The sequence below is a fragment of the Mesoplodon bidens genome (assembly GCF_964165515.1).
Source record: "Mesoplodon bidens genome assembly, chromosome: 19".
Lineage (NCBI taxonomy): Eukaryota > Metazoa > Chordata > Mammalia > Artiodactyla > Ziphiidae > Mesoplodon > Mesoplodon bidens.
Window position 1 is genome coordinate 43,241,654 of NC_138179.1, and position 22,860 is coordinate 43,264,513.

The 22,860-nt window shown below is 54.3% G+C and overlaps 1 protein-coding gene across 2 annotated transcripts in view; it reads left to right on the plus strand.

The window, feature by feature from the left end:
- The window catches only part of RPTOR (regulatory associated protein of MTOR complex 1), a 339,460-nt gene that overhangs the window by 288,158 nt on the left and 28,442 nt on the right, over nucleotides 1–22,860 (plus strand). For both annotated transcript variants that reach the window (XM_081218128.1, XM_081218129.1), the window contains exons 16-23: nucleotides 315–506; nucleotides 844–984; nucleotides 6,156–6,273; nucleotides 7,155–7,295; nucleotides 7,579–7,737; nucleotides 14,927–15,045; nucleotides 20,458–20,561; nucleotides 21,174–21,357. In XM_081218128.1, coding sequence (XP_081074254.1) covers nucleotides 315–506; nucleotides 844–984; nucleotides 6,156–6,273; nucleotides 7,155–7,295; nucleotides 7,579–7,737; nucleotides 14,927–15,045; nucleotides 20,458–20,561; nucleotides 21,174–21,357 — 1,158 coding nt within the window. The remainder of the gene's footprint in view (nucleotides 1–314; nucleotides 507–843; nucleotides 985–6,155; nucleotides 6,274–7,154; nucleotides 7,296–7,578; nucleotides 7,738–14,926; nucleotides 15,046–20,457; nucleotides 20,562–21,173; nucleotides 21,358–22,860) is intronic.

Consider the following 22,860-nt stretch of genomic DNA (forward strand, 5'->3'; position numbering starts at 1 on the left):
TAGCCAGGGTGAATTGATATTGGTGGGATTTAAAATGAGGAAAATTGAGGGACTTCCCCAGCGGTCCAGTGGTTAAAAATCTGTGCTTCCACTGCAGGGAGCACGGGTTCGATCCCTGGTCCGGGAACTAAGATCCCACATGCCGTGCAGCACAGCCAGAAAAAAAAAAAAAAAAAAAAATGAGGAAAATTGAGGACATCTTGTAATGTGATTAAGCAATGTTTCCCTGAGAAACGCTGGGAGCTGGGGTCCAGCCCGGCACCCCTCGCCCTCAGTGGTCAGGGTGATGCCATGTGTTGCCTGCCCTCTCGCAGGAAGCCTGCCTCCAGGGAAACCTGATCGCCATCTGCCTGGAGCAGCTCAACGATCCCCACCCCCTGCTGCGCCAGTGGGTGGCCATCTGCCTGGGCCGGATCTGGCAGAACTTTGACTCGGCCCGGTGGTGCGGGGTGAGGGACAGCGCTCACGAGAAGCTCTGCAGCCTTCTCTCCGACCCCATCCCTGAGGTGAGTCCACACCCACGGCCACTTCAGGCTAACTGAGGTCAAGATATGCCTGGAGACCGCACAGCCAGAGAGGCCCAGCCCCGGCCCCAGACCCCTGCGTCCCCTTCTGTGGGTTCCTCGGTGCCTGGTTTGGTCTCTGATGCCTGCACAGCCTGTCACCTGGCCCCCAGGCGGGGCCACCACTTACCTCTTATTTCCCTGCTCCTGCTCATCTACACGAGTGGAGCTGGGCCGAGAGGACCGTGGACGAGACCGGGCTGCGTCAGGTCGGCTCCAGGGGCCCCGGCTAGAGCCAAACAGCCGGCCGTGGGGTGACTGCCCCCTGTCCCACCTGCAGGTGCGCTGCGCAGCAGTCTTTGCCCTCGGCACATTTGTGGGCAACTCTGCAGAGAGGACGGACCACTCCACCACCATCGACCACAATGTGGCCATGATGCTGGCCCAGCTCATCAACGACGGCAGCCCCGTGGTCCGGAAGGTGCGTGACGCCCACCCCCAGGCAGCGCCAAGTGCCTCCAGGCCGGGCTCCCCCGGCGCCCAGGTTGAGCCATGACCCTGACCCGACCACAGCAGCGAGCACTCAGTCCCCCCCACACCAGTGTGCATCCTGCTGAGAGCAGGCTTTAAATGTTTGTTTAATTCTCTCCAAAATACGTTTCTTCACCAGATACTTGTGTGTTTGCTTCATTTAAAGGCATTTAACAGGCTGCGTCTCCTGGCAGCTTGTATAATAGGCTCCTTCCTGCCTGGGAGCAACACATACACACATCAGGAGATTCAAAAGAGCAGTAGCCACCCACAGACAGACGGAAAGGTTTGTGTAGTGTATTCCCCTCCCTGCCCCCATGTTTGTCAGCGAATGAACGGAGCAGTTCTTTGCAGTTGAAACTTTTACTTGTCTGTTTGGATGTAGAAGTACCACAATTTCCGTCCAAGATCTCACACCCCTGTCAAAAGTTGGCCCAGAACGGTCAACCTTCCCCCTCCCCCAGCCAAAAAGGGCTGTGGGGGGGAACCCCAATGTCTGCTGGCCGCATTTTGGGGTGGCCTTGGAGCCCTGCCCTGGGAGCAGAGACTGTTCTAGGACCAGGAAGGCAGAGTCATTCTGTGTGTGACCTTGAGTCACCTCTCATCACCTAGAGGTGCCGGGCTGCTTCTCGGCATGTCTGACATCCCTGTGCCAGGGAAGGGAGGTTGGGTTTGTCAGAGGTGGGTGTGGTTTCGAAGGGTATTTGTTTGGAGAGCAGACCCCACTGACTTGGTGGCAGGGACGTTGTCAGAGCAAGTTCACATCAGCCAGGAAGGACTCATTCCATCTTGAGTTCCCTCAGAGAGCCGTGAACCCAGTTGCTAACATTCCAGGTTATCTAGAGAAACGTTAACCATGTGGAATGATCCTGGAGGTGCCTTTTCACAGCCCTTACTTTTTTATTTTGGGTTCTCATCATTAGCATCTGTCTGAATCTGGCTTCCTTGAGTCAGTTTTCTTTTTCCCGAGTCAAAATGCCTGTATGTGGACGTCAGTGATCAAAGCAGCACATCAGCAATATCCTTAATTGTCTGTTAAGATTCCTTTTAAAGAAAGGAAAGCTGTTTTTCAATTCTTTCCCCAAAAAACTTAAAACGAATGTTAATAAAAATAGAAAGAATGTCCATCTGAATCTCTAGTATCAGGAGAATGGTCGCTAGGTCATCAGGAACACGGGGACCACCGCCCTCTCGAGCATGTCCCAGGTGCCCTGACGTTCCCAGCCCCAGTCCACTGGCTGTCCCTTCCCCAGACACTGGGATGCTCAGGTGTAGCCACGTCATTCCTGTGGGCACTTGATGTTGCCCTTGCCCGGGGTCAGCACGTCCACAGACAGGGGTGCTGAGAGGGGGCCTGCCTTCGCTCGCCCAGCACTCGGGCTCAGCTCACAGCTGCCTCTGCACACCAGGCTCGGCCCCTGGAGCAGCAGGCATTCTGCCTTTGAGGGGTACAGGGTCCAGGTGGAGAGGCAGGCACAGAACCAGGAATTGTGCTGAAGCCCTTGTAAATGAGCAGCACTCCAAAGGCCAGCCCAGGTCAGGGGCTCTGGCCCCATAGGGGGAGGAGGGGAGCTCGTGCCTGGGTTGTGAGGGATACGTAAGGGACGGGGAGAGCAAGTGAGGCAGGAGCATGTGCAAAGGTCCAGGAGCACAAAAGACCGTGGTGCGCCCGGGGCTGCCCATCCTGTGTGCGCTGGAGCATGGAGCTGGCAGGAGGGCAGTGGGGGAGAGGCTGGGAGCGTGCAGGAGTGCACCGTCTGTAACCGTGTTCTTCTCTCAACACATCTGAGCGTCTGCCACGTCCCAGGTCCTGTGTCAGGCCTTGGGACCGTCACTGCCTCCAGGGCTTTTACTCTCTAATGGGGAGACGGACAGCAATGCAGGTCTATTAAATAAGTCAAGGGGGCTATGTTTGCCATGGAAACATGGGCAACACGGAGGTTCAGGGAGACTGGGGCCCCTGGGTTGGAGAGAGGATCCAGGCTTTAATAGGGTGAGTGACACCAGCTCAGAGGCTGAGCCTTCCTTCTCTTCACGGAATCCTAATGCTGTTGGCAGCTTGCTTTTCCTGTCTTTGTCCAGAGCACGTGGTGACAGTTGTGGCACCTGGTGCTCTGAGGAACACAGGCCCAGCCTGCTGGCCCAGGAGACCCAGCGTTAGGGCACCTGAGGGTATGAAACAGGACTCGGCCCTGGGCACTGCACTCCACGAACTGACCTTAGCTAAGGCTTGAGAAGTCCCAGCTATAACCAACTGCTGGGTCTCCAGCTCATGGCAGAACGAGAAGAGTCAGGGTATTGTGGTGGGGTTTCGTAAAGTCACGTGTCTTCAATATAAAAAAGATTGCCTCTGTTGACTCCTGAGTGATGAAAGCATCCTTTCCTGGGGGAGGCGATAATGACAGAGACGGAAGGTTTTTGCTTGCTGACCTGTTTAATGAGTTTACTTGAGAGTCAGTAAATTCATGTCAACCTCCCAAATTATTTTGAACTTGAGCTTGTCCAGGAAGTACACGATCCAGACTGTCCATCCAGTCAGCAAGCTGCCCTCACCTCATCAAGAAGGGCCAGGCCAGGGGAGCAGGTTTGTGACCCCCCCCCGCCCTGTTGTCACCCCACCGTTCTCAAGGGCTGACCAGTCCAGCCCCGCGACCCTTGTCTGCAGCTTACTTGGTACCATCCACCTTAGCAAGGAAAGCGGGACACATTTGAATCCTTTATCTCTAGTTTACATTTATTTATTTAGTAACCACAGACACAGAGGAGCAGTACCCGCACCCTCCTCCCTTAACACACATCTGACTCCAGCCAAAACTGATGAGTGGTGTCAGAGGGTATTTCCCCATTGATGCCCAGGACGTCTCAAGTGGAGACAACGGGGCAGGATGAGCCGCCAGGGCTGGAGCGCCTTCTCCCGCAGGCGAGCCCAGAGGGCGTCCAGGCGGAGCAGATGTGCTCCCTTCCCCGGAACGCTGCTCTGTCATCCTGGGAGCTGAGTTTGATGCTCCATGGCCATGGGCCAAAAACAAATGTTAGCCAGTAATTCATCATTGGAAACGTGGAGTGGGGATGGCCTTGGGGAAAGACCTGGGAATGCGTGTGGTCCAGCCTTCCAGGCGACCACAAAGGAGCATTAGCCGACTCGCCTCAGGCCATGTGTGTGCCCAGGCGTGATGTCCCTGAATCCTGACGGCAACTCACCTAAAAAAATCAAACCGTTTGTTAAAGATTATAGTGTATCTGAAGGGAAGAGGCTTCATTCATTCAGCAGATACTTAATTAAGCGCTGCCAGTGTGCCAGGCCCTAGGTCACCAGGCCTCCAGAACTTGTACTTGGAGATGGGGCGGGCTGGAGATGGGACAGACCAGGGTGTGATGTGGCAGGTGGTGACCTGCTCCGAAGGAAGGTCGGGAGTGAAGGTAGAGAGTCAGAAGCCCTGGGCGAGGCATCGGCCTTTCCAGACCGAGGTGGGCAGCACGTGCCAAAGCCCGGAGCGGGAGGCCTGCTTGGTCTGAGTGTGAGCAGGCGGCTGGAGTGTGGAGGTGGCGGGACCACTCTGCTGGGAAAGGGAGTGAGGCTGCTGGCTGGAGGGGCTCGAGTCGCCGTACTGGTCTGCTTCCAAGGTCTGAGAATAACTCGAGCCTTGCGCCCGGCCTGCGCCCCAGCCAGACATGCCTGCAGACCTCCGAGGGCTGGAGCCCACGGCTGCCACCCAGCAGGAGGGGCTTGACCCACGGCTGCTTGACATGGGCCTTGCACTCAGCCTCCTGTCCTCGCAGCTTTGCCTGGATCAAACGGTCTGAGACCTGGGAATCTGCTTCAGGTCCAGCTGAGCCCTTTCACCAGTTCAGAGTGAAGGGAAAACCTGTGCTTTTTGAAGACGGCTCAGGCTTCATCTTCGCTGGGAGGAGCCGGCAGGCAGTCCCTCAACAGCCTGTTACTCAGCGCCTGTTAGACTAGGGGACCCGCTGTGTGGGCATCCAGATCGCCAGAGAGAGAGATGGGTCAGGATGATTCAAGGGTCTAACTGAAGCCACCAGAGATTTCTGCTCCTGGCACAAGCCGAGGGTCCCCAGCAAGGGCTGAACAGAAAGGGGTGGGCAGCAGGTCCTGGGCAGGTCGAGTTAGGCTTTGGAGAGCACTTGGTGGACACACATGGTCAGTGGTTGGAAGGGCCAGCCTGGAACTCAGAGATGGGACCTGAAAAGGTAGGTTTGGGAGTAAAACCCACACATGTGCCGGGGAGGCCAAGGAGTGCGTAAGGCTGAGGTGGGAGAGACCCTCTCAGGAGAGAAGGGGCCACCGAAGAGAGGACCCGGGGGCCCCATCCGAGCCCAGCTTATCAGCACCTCGGCACAGCTCTCCTGGCCCTGGGGGTCTGGGGGATTCACAGAACGAGAAGGGGCTCTCAGACCTTGGTCTTCTGCTAAGTAATTTTCTAAAAAGTAAAATAAAGTTGTGGAAACCATTTGAATAGTGATGGGAAAAGTAGTGCAAACCAACATCCAGTTTTATTTCCCGTGACTTTTAGGATCTCCAGGTACTCAGGTCATAGCACCAACTGCCCCAAAAGAGGTAGATTGTATTCTTCTCCTTGGACTGAGGCAACTGGCCTGAAGTCATGTAGAACTTTCCCATTACCCTTTTGGGAGCTGGAAAGTAATTTATCTTTGAAAATTTCACATTTAGTAGAAGAGCGTGCTACACTGTCCGGGGTATCCTGCCTTAATGCCCAGGGTTCAGGTAGCTCTCCGCGGTGTTGACCGTGGGAAGCTGTGAGGGTTCTTCCCCATCCCGCTCTGGGGTGTCCTCAGCCTGCATCCCTACAAGGCCCCAAGCCCTGCCTCTCACACCTAGTGGTCAGCAGTCTCTGCCGGGTGTCCGGGGCATCCCTCGGAGGCCCTGATCTTGACCACATGGCTTGTTCAGAGGTTTCTGCTCACACCGGGGGCTCAAGAGTGCTGCGTTGAGGGGCAGCCCCTGTCTTGGCGCCGAGTGCTGTCTGTCCCACCACCCCCCACAGTGGCTCAAGCACTCAGCGCCAGCATGTGCATCTCACTGCTACTCTGAGTTATCTCCCAGCCCCAAGTCAGTGTCGCTGTCCTTTCTCCTCCCGGCAGGAACTGGTGGTGGCTCTGAGTCACCTTGTCGTTCAGTATGAAAGCAATTTCTGCACTGTGGCCCTGCAATTCATGGAAGAGGAGAAGAACTACCCACTGCCCTCTCCAGCCACCACAGGTACAGCCACCAGGGGTACGGCACTGAGGTGGAGCCCATGCGGCTCGCTGGCCCAGGGGACCCTGGTCAGGACTGTCAGCAGGCCCCTCATTCTGCTAGGTCCTGAGCCCATGTGTCAAGTCGGGGCCACTCAGATATCTGCAATTCCCATCTTCCCAGAAGAATAGAAAGGGCAGGAAAGGGGGCCACACTGACCCTCTGACTGTTTTCTTTCCTTTTTACCCTTTTTGGAAATCAAAGTCATGGAAATCTTGGAGGGTAGAAAGTGCTGCCATAGAGGCTACAGGAAGGCACATTCTCTCTCTTCCCCTGATGAGTCCTCACATCGGTGTCATGTCAGGCAGCTGCTCGTCTCACATTTGTCCTTTTTACCGAATTTATATTTCATCATCTTGAGCTGCCCCCTCCCCCAGACAGCTGTGTCTTCAGGAAAGAGGGCTTGTGATCAGCCATGAGACCATTGCTGCGTTTAGTACATCGGGGAAGGGAAACGGCTGGCGGGCTTGGGCAGGGTGGGAGTGGGGAGTGGGAAGGCGGGGGGCTGAGCCAGCAGGTGGACATCCTGGTGCTACCCTGGGCAGCGGCCGCAGGCAAGTCCCAGAGCACCTGGTATGGTTCTTGGAGAACCATGTGGGCCTCTGTAGTTGAACTCTCACAAAACGCCAAGCGTGGGTCTTGGTCATCTGCTCCCATGCTCCCCTCACCCCAGTCAGGACCTTGTCCAGCTTTGTACCCCAACATACATGTGTCAGAGACCCTGCTGAGCAGAAGGGCCCTGTTGTAGCATCACATCATCCAGGTAAAAGCCACTGTCACCTGCTATCTGGCCGCCTCCCACCTGAGCCCACCATTAACTCTTCTCTCTCCTTCTCTCCTACCAGAGGGTGGGAGTCTGACCCCCGTGCGGGACAGCCCCTGCACCCCCAGACTGCGCTCCGTGAGCTCCTACGGAAACATCCGCGCCGTCACCACGGCTAGAAGCTTGAACAAATCTTTGCAAAACCTGAGTCTGACAGAAGAATGTAAGACCCTAGAGGCTGGGTGCTCAAGTGGGTGGTTTGGGGTCATCTTCTGGGACCTTTTATTAGACATGCCCCTGCCCCCTCCTGCCATCTGCTAACCTGGGCGTGAGCAGAAGTCATGGGTCAACCCCTGGGGTGGCCAGTGATGATCCTGCAGCACCGCTGGGCACAGCCGCTCCTGAGCCCCACAGCACCCCCCTGCCCCGTGCCCAGCAGCCCAGCCCCAGGGGAGACGGGGGTGGGTGTGCTAACTGACGCTCTGCCCGTGGCGGTGCCCCACCAGCCGGCGGCTCGGTGGCTTTCTCGCCTGGGAACCTGAGCACCAGCAGCAGTGCCAGCAGCACCCTGGGCAGCCCCGAGAACGAGGAGTACATCCTGTCCTTCGAGACCATCGACAAGATGCGCCGAGTCAGCTCCTACTCCTCCCTCAACTCCCTCATCGGTGAGTCCCACCCCTCCACTTCTCCACCTGTCCCCTCAGCACCCATGGGTTCCCACCCAAGTGGACGGTGCTGGGACACGCTCAGTGGGAGAGTAAAGTGAACGGGGTAGGAGGAGGTGAGGAGCGTCTTGCTGTGGCAGCAGGAACCCCCCACCCTTGGTTGCTGGTCTGATCCAGGCCATCTGGGCGAGCCGGCCTTGTCACTTGGAAAGGCGGCAGAACTCCCAGTGCTGCAGAGCAGGGGGGTTTCTGCCCCCATGAGACATTTGGGGTGTCACGGCCAGGGCACAGGGGGGCTCCCAGCATCCAGTAGGCAGAGTGGCCTCCAGTGGTGCCCAGGGTCCCCCAGAGAATGCGTGTGCGAGGTCCAAGGTCAGAGCCCTGCTCCAGGGGTGCAGACGGCCCTTCCCTTCTCAAGTTCCCTGGCCGGAAGCCCCCCTCACCCCCATCCAGGGCCCCCTCTGTGCTTTCACCTTCAGCCAGTCCAGCAGTTTCACACTTGGCTGCCTGGAAATTGAAATTTGAGTGAAGGGTCAGCGTCGTCTCGTGTTCTGCCTTGAGTGGTGAGCCCCTGGTTCTGCTGCTGGGCTCGCTGAGCGGTGGGAGTTCATCGCATGTCCTCGCTGCATGACCAACCATATCTACCCTTGTGTCACCGGTAACACACATAGGACTCAACCAGACAGCCCCTCTGTGCTTGTTCTCGGCACCCCGGTGCTTTACCGGGCCTCATCTGAAGCTTTACTTAATACTAGGAAACGCTGTAGACACATAAAAACTTAGACTAATGTGACACACCTCCACTTGTGTGTTTTGTTCCCAACTTAAGGAATTACAGATAGAGTTAAAGCGCCCAGAGCCCCTCCTGGTTCCCTGCTCAGGATCCCCGCACACTTACTCTCTGGCTATGGATCCCCATGGACTTGCACCCTTTCCCAGGGTTTAAATGTCATGTAAATGGCGTCACACATCCTGTGTCCTCACTCTGCCCTGAGGGCTGTGTGTCCACACTGGTCACCTGAGTCTTGTTCACACCCTTTCATGACCTGCTGCAATTCACTTGTCCATTCTCCTGTTAATGGACAGTAGCCTTGCTCTGATTTTTCCTTCTTTTCTCATTTTCTTTTTTTTTTTTTTTTGCGGTACGTGGGCCTCTCACTGTTGTGGCCTCTCCCGTTGCGGAGCACAGGCTCCGGACGCGCAGGCTCAGCAGCCATGGCTCACGGGCCCAGCCGGTCCGCGGCATGTGGGATCTTCTCGGACTGGGGCACAGACCCGCATCCCCTGCATTGGCAGGTGGACTCTCAACCACTGCGCCACCAGGGAAGCCCTTTTCTCATTTTTTAAAAAGCAAATTCAGGATTTGGCCCCAGCTCCACCTCCTGCCCTCTGCTTTGTACCTGGCGGTGCTGGGCTCCTGGGTTCCTTGGCTCCTCCCCTTGGCTTCAGGGCTCTGCCTCCAGACACCTCACAGGCTGCTTCTCAGTCCAATCACAGTCCTGCTCCAGAGTCACCTTAAAAGAAGTCTTCCAGGCTCCTCCCACTCCAATCCAGAATAGCCTTCTGCAGTCACTCTGAGTCTCTCCCTCTCTGTTTGCTTTCATTCTGAGAACTTTTCCCCAGCAGACTTATGATGTAGGATCTCATTTATTCAGCTCGGTTCTATCTCTGCTCAGGGGGTTAGAGCCACGAGTGCAGGAACTTTCTCCTATCTCCTGCCACAGACCCCCACACCCCATGCCTGGTACACAGCAGGCACCCCCATAATGTGCACCGGCGTGGGCCGCAGCAGACACCCTGCAGCCTGACACACGTGGGGTCTGACAGCTCCACATGGAGGGAGATTGACCACAAAGGGCTCTGTTCCGAGGAGACAAGCTCCCGTGGCCCTGCTCACTCCTATTCTGGTCAGGCTACCCCGTCTGATGTGAGCGAACTGACTCCTCGTGGTCTTAATTTGTATGTCCCTCGATTATGATGAGGTTGAGCTCACGTGTTCATTGGACTCCTGTGTTCCCACTTCTGCAATCATTTGCAGTATTAGTTACCCTCCTATTTCGTTGGTACTATTTTTCATTAACATTCAGTTCTTGGTTGTTTGCTTGTTTCCATGATAATCCCTCTACCTTAGAGCTCACACTCTCTTGGCATCACGTGACAGTGTTAGATATTTCTGACTTGCCGTTGTTGTGATCTGAAGGGGGAGGGCAGTCCAAACGTTCTTGCCAGCGGTACCCATGAGCCTCAAGACTGGTCCTCTGCTGGCCCTAGAAAGGACTCAGGACTCTCATTCCACAAGACGAGTCTGTCTGGGGCCCATAAAGGTCTGAATGGACTGTAGGGTCCAGAGCTGGTCGCCATGCCCCACCCCCAGCAGTACGACCCAGAAAGGGGGATCTTTTTGTCCTTGGCCCTGGGTTGAGGATGTAAGGGGTGAAGAATCGGTGTTTTTTTTTTTGACGCCACATGAGATTGGAGGGTGCAGCCCGCGCCTACCACCCCTGCCGCCTTCCATGTCCTCCAGGGACTTGAGAGCCACGTCACTGATTCCTTCCTTCACACAAAACCTGACTCCTGAACATTTTTTTACTGGAGAAAGCTGAATTTTATCTGTATATGGTTCATATCTTTGAAAACTTCAGTGGGAAAGTTTCACAATGAGCCAGAGCTGGAAGGAGCGTTAAGGAGACAAAGTAGCTGTGCGTCCACCTGGAAACCGCGGTGCTTACATAAGTGTTTAAAATTCATAACCTACACCGAATCCCATTACTTGTAGCATTCGCCTGTTTAAAGTCAATTTTTTCTTTCACTTCAACGAAAGAACAGCAATCTCTAGCCTCTTTGACTGAATATTGCAAAAGAGGTTTTCAAAACCATGGCAACCTAGGACATCCATTCATTCCCATCTTCTCCCAGAAAACTAGCCCCTCCCAGGCTCCCCCTCCGTCCCCACTGTCTCCAAAGCACTCGAGGTCTCACCTACTGAGCGAGGTGATGTCCCCCCACGGGAGCAAAGCCTGATCACGCGTTTCTCCACATGCCTAAGCATATCTGCCCAATGTCTGTGAATCTGCACTGGTACCCAGCTCTGTCACCACCTTCTGGAATCTTCTTTGATATCTCCTTCCGCATGTTTCTCACCCACTCAGCCATTTGGCCTGACCTCCATGTGTGTCCCCAGTCAGTCCTTTCCATTTCCGGGCCCCCCATCCCAGGACTCAGCCTCGGCTCTCACACCCCACCACCCGTCCAGAGCAGATCCCCCCAACATCAGCTCTGCATGGACCACTGTCTGGCTGACGCCTTCGCAGAAACTCGTTTCCTTTAAAGTCCAAGCTGTGGCCGACACTCAAGACCTTCCTTCTGAGAGCAGCCTGGCCTTCACCATAGCTCCTCCCACTGTGCTCACCACCCCAGGCTGGCCACTGGCCCCCGAATGAGGCCTGGACACCTCTGCCCTTATCCCACATTCCCGCACCCGCCTCTCCACACAGCAGTGCTCGCCCATCCCTCTCCACGCTGGCATTCTGCGGCGTCTCAGGAGGCCCTCCCTGACCCATCAGACGCCTTCGTGTTGCACACTAAACCTGCGGCATCACATCGGGCCGTGAAGTTGCCATCTTGATCGACAGGTTTGGTAAAGCTGCTATTTCTTGCTCTTGTGTGTGGCAGGCAGCCTCTCCTCCCTCCATCACCTGCCCTTCTGTCCCTCACCTGTCCACCCGTCACCATCCTGCCCCTCATTCCCTCCCTCCCTCCCTCCCTCCCTCTCTGAGCCTCACCCCATTCCTGGTGTCCAGAAGTGGGAGTGCAAAGAGTGGGGAAGGGGGGGCCCTGGTGCTTTTGTCTTACCTTGTCCCCCAGGTGAGACACAGGGGAGCCCCTTGAAAGGGTTGTGCCGACACACCGCCCAGTCCAGCCAGGGCTCTGTCCAGTAGGCGAGGGAGGAGGTGAGCAGGACCCTCCCAGAGGGGCTCAGAGTCAGGGTCACCAAGAGGGGAAATGCAGAAGACCCAGGCCCTGGGAGCTGATTCCCAGGGAGGCACCCGGGCCCGCATCATGCGATAGAGCATCAGGTTTGGTGACCCCTGAGACCCAGGCAACAGGTCACAAGTGACAGCTCCTGCCTCCAGGGGGCTCCACCTTCCTTCTCCAAGCTGCCTTGGCAGCCCCCAGGGACTCGGGGGCCCAGAGTTGGCCACAAAGCTCTGAGCAAATTTTCCTGAGTCCAATGCTATTTAGAAAGTTGTGGCCGTTGCTCTGAAAAATAAATCCTAAAACCATTAGTTATGATCTTTTATTACATTTAGTCTAGACATGAAAATATGCTCTCAGCGCCTATGGGGAGTTTGGCAAGTGCCAGACACAGCGCCCTGTCTGAGCTGGCTCAACCCAGTGGTAACCCCCATCCCCACAGGAGCTACACCCACGTTCTCGTCGTTCCAGAGGCCCGAGCTCTGTGCTGCACAGATTCAGAACGTTCCAATTTGGGGACGGCAGATGTAAAACCAGGACAGTTCACAGAACAGAGAGGCTGGGGGGGGAGGTGGCCAGCCCCAGGAGAGCAGTGACGTGGAGACAGCAATTCCAGGTCCCTGTTCTGTGTTTTCACAAGTAAATCGTATACCATTCACTGTGGTCAAGGACACTACAAAAATTAGATTTTTTAAAATTCCCTATTGAATCACAAGCAGAGTGATATCAAAGTCGAAATCTTCTGCAAGAGAGTCAACAATAGTAATAAAAACTGAGATTTTGTAAAGCGGACAGTACCCCTTCCTCATTGCACAGTACCACGCTGCACCCCTTCCTCACGTTTATACCAAAGGCGCCTTGATTAAGGCTCTTATGGGCTCAAGTGTCTGCTCTGGACCATCACCCTAGTAAGGAGGCCCCTTGGCCCCCACTGTTCCCCCCACTTCCCCACTCCCCGTCTTACCACGGGTCCGTCATCTGTAGTCAAGCAGATTTACTGTGCCCTTCACAGCCCTCTGTCACGGGCCGACTGCTGCCCTGATCACTCTGAGCTCAGAAACAACGGAGGGGAGAGAATTTTGCCCAGTGGCTGTGGTGAGTGTGTGGGGTCTTTGTAGGAACGTCCCATCCGTGGGGCCAGTTCTCCTGTCTGAGTGAGCCACGTCCATGAACGTGCTTCGCCTCGTTCCCCCGTGCGTCGTGAATCGGGACCGTCTGTAGAGTGAGTGTGGAGCGGCTTCTCCCACCTCCTCCTCTAGGGAGACAAGAAATAGCAGTGGCCTGGTGGCCCTTCACCGAAGCAGGTTCCTATGGCAGCCGATCTGCTAGGACAGGAAAGCAGCTTCTAGGAAATTTCCCCGAAGAGATTCCGACTACCTTGACGAACAGCCCTGAGAATTTGTAAATCTGGGCAGCTGTCATGAGCCGTGGCATTTGAGAGTCAAGAGGTTTTTGTTGTATTTCTACACTAAGTAGGGCAGAGGACAGCAAGGAGGACAGGTGTGTGTTTCCATGTGGACTGTTCCCCAGCTCATGGTCCCCTCTGAGCGAGAGTGTGTCTGCCTGACGTTATTCACCAAACGAAGGTCCAAATTTATACTAAACCCAAGTCCCTGGATGTGCCCTCCTGATTCCTGTGGGCCACGAGCTTTCGAGAGTGACTTTCCTCACACACAGTAGGTGCTCAAACGTGCTGATGCACGCATGCCAAGTGAGTACCCGATGGGGCGTTGCTCTGACCGTAGAACACTCTTCGCCCTTGGTGGCGGGAGATGCCTTCCAGGCCCCGCCTCTTGGAGGTTGGCCTGCGCAGGCAGCTGTGCTCCTGCAGAATTATTTAGAGGCTGCGGCAGCTGTCAGCACCTCTTCCCAGAACCAGGGTGGAAGGATAAGGCGACGGGAGTTTTGTGAACTCTCACTGGGAGGTATTTTGTGTGTGGTGGTCCCCTGGGGAGTGCAGCCACGCCACATGCGAGTGAGGGGTTGGCCTCCTCCAGCTCCATCACCCTGTGAACAGGCGGGTGTGCGGCGGGCAGGCCCTGCAAACGTAGACACCACAGTCCCTGTGGAAAGGGGACTGGGACCCTGTCGCCTCCCGTTACGAATGAGAGGGTGTCGGGTGCGGTGAGCTAGGATTTGTCCTTAAGCATCGATGTAGGACACACCCGAGAAGCTGACCTTTACTCTAAACCTTCATCCAGTCCCTCTTCTGTGATTTGAATGTTGTATAAAACCCTTTGAACAATGGTGTCCATCAGGAAACACTGTCCTCCAGTGGCCCTTTTTGTGTTTAAATTCTTCGTAACTAGAGGGACTTCGTTAACTAGGGGCTGGCTGGTCAGATGGCATGCGATCACAGCTTGTTTGAAATCCTCTTTTACTCCCTGTCTGTCGTTGAACAAGCACTTGCTTTTCAACAAACCAATCGTCCAGCTTCCCCCAACTAAAAAGGATGCGGTGGTATACGGCGGCCTCCTCATTTGGCCACGTGCATTCAAACTCTTCATCCTTTGGTTGCTGGGCCTTGCTGTCCTCTGTAAAGCCTGGGGTGATGCCTGCAACCAGGACAGTGAGGTTAAATAGGACTGAGCCGCCTTCCCTGGGGGTGGCCTCCCATCCCTCATAAATGTTCCTTCCCTTCGGATCCACGATTTACCCCATCTGTGTTTATGTCCCATCTCATCTGCCTTGGCACCCAGGCACTCGGCATGCCCTAGTGTGGAGAGCACACTCGGGAGGTGCTGGATGCCTGGGGAGGTCCCGGGGAGTGTGGGCAGAAGACTCAGTGAGTCACCGAGACCAGAGCAGCCCATGAATGCGGAGGGAGGTGTGGACGGGGACTCAGCCAACATTCTCCACTCGCGTGGGCCATGACAGCTCCTATAAATCTAGGCGTTAAATCCAGTGCTGGATAGTACTCTCCAGTCAGCCAAGGCCTGAAAGGAAGTCCTGCCCTTTTCTAACTTTTCCTTCTAGAAAGATCCAGCCGCAGGAGGTGAAATTGTGTGATCAAGCCTGTTCACCACCTGGGATTTCTGAATCTCTGGGCCCCTTATCAGATAACAAAACCAGAACTTCCTGTAACCCCAGCTCTTCTAAGTGTCCACCCCTGATGCATGGTTAGGTCTTCAGAAGAGGGAGCTACCCCAGAAGCTGCCCCAGTGTGTAGTGGCAGCTCCTTGTTGCTAAAACAGCTCCCATTTCTCTTTCCTAGGAGTTTCATTCAATAGTGTTTACACTCAAATTTGGAGAGTCTTGCTACATCTGGCTGCGGATCCCTATCCAGATGTTTCCGATTTGGCTATGAAAGTGCTCAACAGCATCGCCTACAAGGTACGTGCGAAGGGCGTTCTCTGTGACGCTCTCAGGACCCTGGTTTTCAGTTACGAATATTGAAGCAGAGAACTCCAGGCATGTTCAGGTCTATGCATGGTTTAGGTTTAGAAACTTTGAATGAGCGTTTTGAATCCAGAGATTCACAATATAGGCTAAATTCCATGTGCATGTAGCTTCAGTGGGGGCATGTGTCACTGCTTCTGTACACCCACATCAGGGCAGCAGGAAATTAGGTGAGGACATCTGTGTGACCTGTAGTGTAGTGATGTCCTCTTTTTCATTCCTGGCACCAGTAATGTACAACTTCTCTTATTCATGACTATTTCTGGCTAAAGGTACCTCTTCAAAGAACCAGCTTTTGGTTTCATTAGTACAATTGACTTCTGAACAACACAGGGGTTAGGGACACCAACCCTGACCCCCCGCAGTCAAAAATCAGCCTTTCCCATTCATGTCTCCACATCCCTGAATTCTGTAGTACTGCAGTGTGTGTTTATTGAGAAACGTGTATAAGTGGACCCGTGTGGTTCAAACCCACGTTGTCTAAGAGTCAGCTGTGTTTCTCTGTTGTTTTTCATTCTGTGTTTTATTGATACCTGCTTTTATATATATTGCTTCATTTCTTCTGCTTACTCTCAGTTTAATTTGCTCTTCTGATTCTAGTTTCTTAAGATGGAAGCTTAGGTCATTGATTTTAGTCCTTTTTTCTTTAGGGACTATAAACTCTCCCAGTTCTTTTTGTGAGCTCTGGGAATTATTTGGCCTTTCAGTGGTTCTTGCCCCTCCCTCATGGGTTTTCACGCCACCCCCAAGCAGAAAGTTCTCACAGATTTGAGGGGCCTCCCCTACAGACCCTAGAAGCCCTCTCCTCTCTGCCCTGCAGATTCCAGCCACCTAGGCTTCCATGTCACTCCGATTGGTCTCCTCTGCTAGCTGCACTGCTGCACTCTGTCTGGATACCCTTCCCCCACCACAGCCGGGTCTGCAGGAAACCGACTGCAGGCCAGGAGCTGCGCGATGATTTCCCTTCTCTCAACAGTACCCGGTGCCCAATGTCCGAAAACAGCTGTTTCTTTTTTTTTTTTTTTTTCTGTTTTCCAGCTGTTTATGGAAGTTGGACAGTTTACATGCAGTTAATCTTTCATGAATGGAACAATAATGAATGCCACAAAGAAGTCATTTGTTATAGCATTTTTAAAGATTTTCGTAACTTTTTGATTAAATTTTAGGCTTGCAGACAAGTTACAGGAAAAGTACAGGGAAATATTGTCGCGTGTCACAGTTTACCTGGCATGTCTCTATCCTCATCTGACCCTAATCACTAACAAGGGGTCGTCCTCAGGCTGCCACTTGCCTGAAGGCACGTGGCCTAATCATAGCTTCACTCCTGGTCTGTTACTTTTTCCAAACTGGTTATCAAGCCCTCCTATTTGCTTCTGCCTCACTGGGGTTGGCCTCGCACGTAGCCCAACCTCCTGCAGCACCTGGCCTCCTGTTGGCACCGTATTTGTGTGGTGTTCAATTCCCTCACCGACATTATTCTTCACTGGTGAAGTTCTGTCTTTTCCTGGCTGATTGAATCATCTCATTGTCTGTGGCTGCTACTTCAGCTCCTGGTAGCATCACAAGTAGTAATAACACAGCCTCATCGTGTACCCAGTCTTAAAGTGCTGTAGCAGTCAACTTCCTCTTCCTCCTTAAAGAAGCAATGAGGATAATTCAGGAACACACTCTGGGTTTAACCCCAGCCTGTGGTCACACATGTGACTCTCTCTGAAAGCAGAGACTCCTAGGTACACAGTGTTCGCTGCACTTCCTGCCTGTGAGCACTGCCAGCCTCATGGCTAAAGTGTTGGGCATTACTGTTGGCCGACTCGGGACTATCAGGTAGTTTATTCCACTCTGACCTCCCCTTGCGCCCAGTGAGCCCCTCGCCCACTTTCTTCATCATCCTACTGCGTGACTCGCCACAAAGGCACCTGAATGCTGTTCCATCCTCAGGGAGTGTGGAGTCTTCTCAATGTCTATAGAAAAGAGGCCAGTGAATTAAGTTAATGTTTTCATTCTGTAATACAAAACTAAGAAATAGTCTAATCATCTGCTTTTTCAACTAAGAATAGGATTGATTCAAAAATTAAGCTTTTCTAAAATATATGTTTGTTACAACATATTAGGGCCTGTGACCAAGGGAGGGAGGAAGTACAGTCTTGGGGAAAGAAACAGAGGAAAAGGAAGGAGGTCCTGGAGAAAGGCACAGCGGACTCGAGTGAGTGTCATCCTCCTCGTCTGTGAAAATGGAGCCTCCCTGCTGTGCCCGGTCCTGGCCTCACTGATGCGAGTTCCCCTCCTGCGAGGCCGAGGATTGAGGGCACCCAGGCCCCCAGGAGTGCGGCTCTCCCAAGTGCCAGCTAATTCATCACAGTCACCACCATTGCTTTAAGTGAATTCTACCTGGGACTTAGAGTCCAAAAGAAAGTTTATATTATTTATCTAGGAAATGTGGTTTACAGAAAAATCACTTTTTAGATAGAGTCACGTGCTTTCATAGGTGTCCATTCTCAGTGCTCCAGCAACCAGGGCCTCTGCCTCATGCTTAGCCCCGAATTAACTGTAGACGATCCTTTGGGGAATCACCTCCTCCCACATGAATCCAGATCTTTGGTATGCAGTTAACAGGGACTTTTCTGAAATACTCCATCCCCCAAGAGAGAGCAGCCAAAAGCCTCCGTTGGTGTCCTAAACCCTGACTGTGTCGAGATCCAGTTGGGAAACTTGCTGTCCTCATCACCTCTGTAGGGTGTTTTCTCTGCACTGGATCAGACTTTCCCGCATCCCTGTGAGGCGACATGTTCTAGTGGAAGATCTGCAGAGTAAGAAAGCGCTGGGAGCGGGAGACAGAGGGGGCGTCTTATTGCGGCCCCAGGCTCCCGTTACAGCGAGCACCCCCATTAACTGCACGGGGGCGGGGAGCACAGGTGGGGCTGTGTGTGTGTCCCTGCAAATCGTTTCTGTGTTTGCACTGGGCTAAGAGGGTACATCTGACCTAGAATCCGACTAACAAGGTGTTTGCCACTCTCTAAAAAGTTGGCTTGTAGCCCTAATCATGACCTCCCACTGCTGCCCCTCCTCTTCTGGACTCAACACTTGTTGGGAAGGGAACTTACCTCGGGCCTTCATCAAAGCGCGTCTGCTGGTCCAGTGACTCCAGTGCAGCATCATGGAGGAAGAATGACAGGGTGTTGACGCCGTGAGAACAATGGGCAAGTGTGCTCGCAGTGGATGGGGCTCACGGTGGGGTCCTGGGGTCTCTCGGACCCACGCTCCATCCTCCTCCATATACAGCCCAAACCTGACAGCCGGCAAGCACACTGGTGTTTCTCTGTTACCCTTTCCTGGCGGTGTGCTCTCTGTGTGAAACAGCGACTGGAACCAGCACAGAAAGGGGCCTTCCTGGAGGGCATCTCCCACAACCTGCTCGCCACCTGCTCCCGGAGCAGCCTCCATCCACACCAATCCAACGGACAGGCGGGTCTGCATGGCCACCCCCGACTCATGCTCACCACTGCAGCACCGCTGCAGTGAATGTTTGTTGCACAAATAGGAAACGTTAAGCAAAGAAGCTTCATCTAAGCCTGAAACCCTAGGATCGATCACCAGTCATGGGGCCTCCCCAACCAGTGACATGCCCACCCCTCAGGATTTCCAGAACAGATGCAAAACTACAGCTGTGTGCAGCAGCCGTCAGTGTGAACTGCATTAAAAAATCATGGCTGTCTTCTTTGCCCTCGAGGCCGAGACAGAACAAGCCAGGGCTGTGCCACCTCCACCCCCCGGGAAGAGCAGGGAAGCAGAGTTAGTCACCGCAGGCCCCCGCGCTTCTTCCCTTTTGGAGCCTCCTTGGAGGGGAGCAGTCGGGGTGGGGGTCTCGGGGGAGATCAGCACCGTGGGCTCCAGCTCAGGCAGCGGCAGAGCCTCTGTGCTCAGGGAAACTTTGAAAGGTCGTGGATTCAGCCGAAGTCTGCATTTCAACCCCAAAGTTTTCTGTCTCTCCTCATCACCTCCCACTGATTTTCTAGAAATTTTGAGGAGACACATACTCAGTTTATAGTTTCTTAACTTAAATTTCTTTTCTCCTTTTAGACCTCTTAAGGGATCATTTGGCTCTCAGGCTTTGTTGAGGTTGTGTGTGTGTGGAGGCCAAATAATTTAAATACCAAAGCAAAACAAACACAAACAATACAACTTTTATAATTCAAAAAATAAAAAACAGTTTTTATAGGCTGGTTATGATTCAGTTCTTGCTGTTTGCATTTCAAAGTGAAGGATTATCTGGGAAACATTGGTATTATGTTGGTGGTTTTGTATTCTGTAATTTTCTACCTGTCAGCTGAATATAGGTATGGCCTTCCTAACTGCTGAGAGAATAAGCCAGAATTTGAGGGTCTTCTGTAAGTAGCCAGTCCAGGGTTGCCCTGGAGCATCACCCCATGAAGGTCGAGGCTCCGCCCATCTCGCTGGGTGACACCCAATCTTCGAGAACTGAGCCTGGCACCAGCCACACTCGGGCAAGGGGTGGCCAACAGCCGCCATTCCTGTTCTCTTCCTGCCAGAGTGGTGCCCCCTCCACAGCATCAGCCCCTTTCTGGTCCTTTCACCCTGGATGTCCAGATCTAGCAGGCCCATCCAGCTGTCCAGCACTCAGAACAGAAGTTCAGGAAAGAACTTGGCATCAGTGGGTCCACCAGCAGCTAAGCAGTGACACCCCTGTTTGCTTATTGTCTCCTCCACCATTTAAAAAAATCACAACAAAGCTGCTTCCCTCCTGACTGCCAGCCCAGGCTGGCACAGACCCTCTGCCGGGTAAAATGTCAAACCTGCACGTAATCATGGGAAGAAGTGCACAGACCTGGGTCTTGTCTCCATTCACAAAATGCTGCACCCAAGGTGCTGTTTTGAGCCTGTGCCGAAATATGACAACGAACAACCGAGGCTGAGGCTAGGCAGGCTCCTTCCCAAGTGCCAGCTCCACCCAGGAAGCTGCTCCCTCCAGTGGAGCTCCTGCCATGAGAGGGAGCCTGGAGAGCCTTCTCCCCAACTTCCAGACCACCCCACTCCTCATTAGTCCCGGTGCAGTTTTGTGACAGCGTTTTGGGGCGGGGGGCGTCCTTGGAGCCTCACGGGACCAGGTGAATACCTTCCAGAAAAGCAACAGAATATCACTTTATCTAGAGGGTGACATTTGCGGGGAAAATTTTAACTGGGACCTTCCATTCATATGAGATTTCCTCAGCCAAAAGCCCTTTTCTGTGATTTTGAATCCACTCAAAAGCAGCCACCAGCCTGTGCTTGTCTTATAGCCTCAGGTTGTCACAGTGACCACCCACCTCACTTGTCCCTTTGTTCCTTCAGGCCACAGTGAATGCCCGGCCTCAGCGCATCCTCACCACCTCTTCCCTCACTCAGTCGGCACCCGCCAGCCCCACCAACAAGGGCATCCACATCCACCAGGCGGGGTGAGTGGTGGGCAGCTGCCCTCCGGGGTCTGGGGAGGTTCCCAGCACGGCCTCCCCCCGCCTCCCCCTCCCTCTCCAGCCTGCAGGCTCTCTCTCACCCCGACATCTTCTCATCTGAGCCCCTCCTAGAATCCTTTCCTACCTTTATCTGCACAACTGTGACAACAAAAGTTGACCTGAACCTGACTCCATTCAGAGTTTTATCAGAGAGGGTCCGTGTCTTCCAATGAGTGACCAGCAGGGTGGAACCTTCCACTTAATCAGTGTTCACAGAGCTGTGCACTGGATCTCAGGGGAGTGGACGTGCCCTGCACCCTCCTGGAGCCTACTCAAAGTCCTGACCGAGCTCGCCTCCGGCTGCATTGGTTTTCAGGGGAAGATGGTTCTTAGAACCTGCAGGCAGAAGCTAGAAGGGGTCATGAATTCAGCATCAGCAGCTCAGGTTTGGAAGTCACGTTGACGAGCCATGCGACTGAGGATGGTCCGAGCTGGTGACCCTGGGCCTATTGGCAGGATCTGGGAGTGGGCAGTGCCAGGGGAAGTTGCTTAGGGTTTGGTTTCAAAGGAGTGGGCTCTGGGGAAAACACGGCGTTTCTTTTTTCCCGATGGCAGAGGCTCCCCGCCAACATCCAGTGCAAGCAGCTCCAGCCTGACCAATGACGTGGCCAAGCAGCCGGTCAGCCGAGACCTGCCTGCGGGCCGGCCGGGCACCACAGGCCCCGTGGCAGTGCAGTACACACCCCACTCCCACCAGTTCCCCCGGACACGGAAGATGTTCGACAAGGGCCCAGACCAGGTACAGATGTGGTTTTAAACACTAACTCTAATGGGCTTGGGTGCTGGGACGTTCGCTCCTGAGAGGAGAGGCACCACCTCAGGCGACAGGGTGCACGTGGCCTCGGCCCGGGTGCAGAATGCAGGATACCACCAATGGCTCTGGGCTCCTCGCCCCCATGTCTGGGCAGATATCGCAGGGTGTCCCTCTTCCTCCTGCAGCCCCTTGTTCTGGGTTCACTCTTGGCAGCTTCCATGTAACAAGCAGCACATGGGCTGATTGGCTTTTTCCCTTCTCAATCAATAGCATTTGTCTCCGCTAAACGTGGCAGCTGCTCCACAGAAGCGCTTGTTCTGACAGGTTGTTTGCTTTTTCCACCAACATTCAATTATGCCCTGTAGGTGGGTGTGGTCTCAGCCGCTAAGTTAAACGAGGCCGTTCAGGAGAGGGAGGAATTGGCGTCCTTGTTTGTCAGGGTTGTGAGAACACATAACAGGGTGGACACAAAAGCTGGGGCCTCGTGTCTTGTCCAGACTGCTTGCCGCTGTCCTGGCCAAGCACAAACGGCATAGCGAGGGTGTTCTGGATGTGCCAAGGACACGTCTCAGCTCACCAGTGACCGGCAATTTTAACAGGAAAGTCACAGCAGCCTGCACCCTGACTTTGGAGCTAGATGCGGGTGTTGGGGATGGACAGGTGTCCACACCTGCCACTGGCCCCACCCACCTGGCTTTGGAGCTGCCTGCTCCCCTCGCCTCGATGGCTGAGGAACAAAAACGGCCACAACGCCAGGTGCCAGGTTTAGCCTCCCGGCTGGACCCTACATGGGGCAGCCAGGCAGGAGCGGCTGGACCATGATCCGTGGGTCCTGGCCCAGCAGAGCCGCGAGGTGGCGGCAGGCGTCTGCGGTTCCCCTGTCAGGCGGGAGGTAAGACCTTATCGCTGACCCCATCTGTGGGATTTTCCACCCAGCGCATCTCCCTGGGTAGCGGGGGCTCCTCTGTGAGGCACTTCTCATGCCCAGCCACGTGCAGTGAGGCAAACCCCTGCTCTGCCATCCTGGCCCCCATTGGTTCTGCAGCAGGGAACAAACTGAACCATTGTCCCAGTGAGCAGAGCCACATGTTTTAAGTTTTAATGCTTAGAAGTCCCAGTTGGCCCAAGCTCTACTATGCTCTTATCCAGGAGCCAGAGGGTAGGCCAAGGTCCTATGTGTATGACTGGCCTGGTGGGAGCGGCGGCCCTGGGACCAGGCCGCAAAGACCTTGTGGGGCTGCTGACTCAGATGACAAGTGTCAGGGACTTTGCAGCCCAGGCCACCTCAGCCGGCCCTGGGGGATGCTCGGCCTCTGAGCGCAGACTCGGGGCCCTGTCCTGACAGTCGGGGTTCCTTGGGCACCAGGACGCAGAAGTGAGGGGACCATGGAGATATTGCCCTCAGAAGCCTGACCCCTGTGCCTTGGTCTCCGGGGATGGAGTGTCTCGAGCTCACAGAGAAGTTCGGGGATGACGTGACTAACTCTG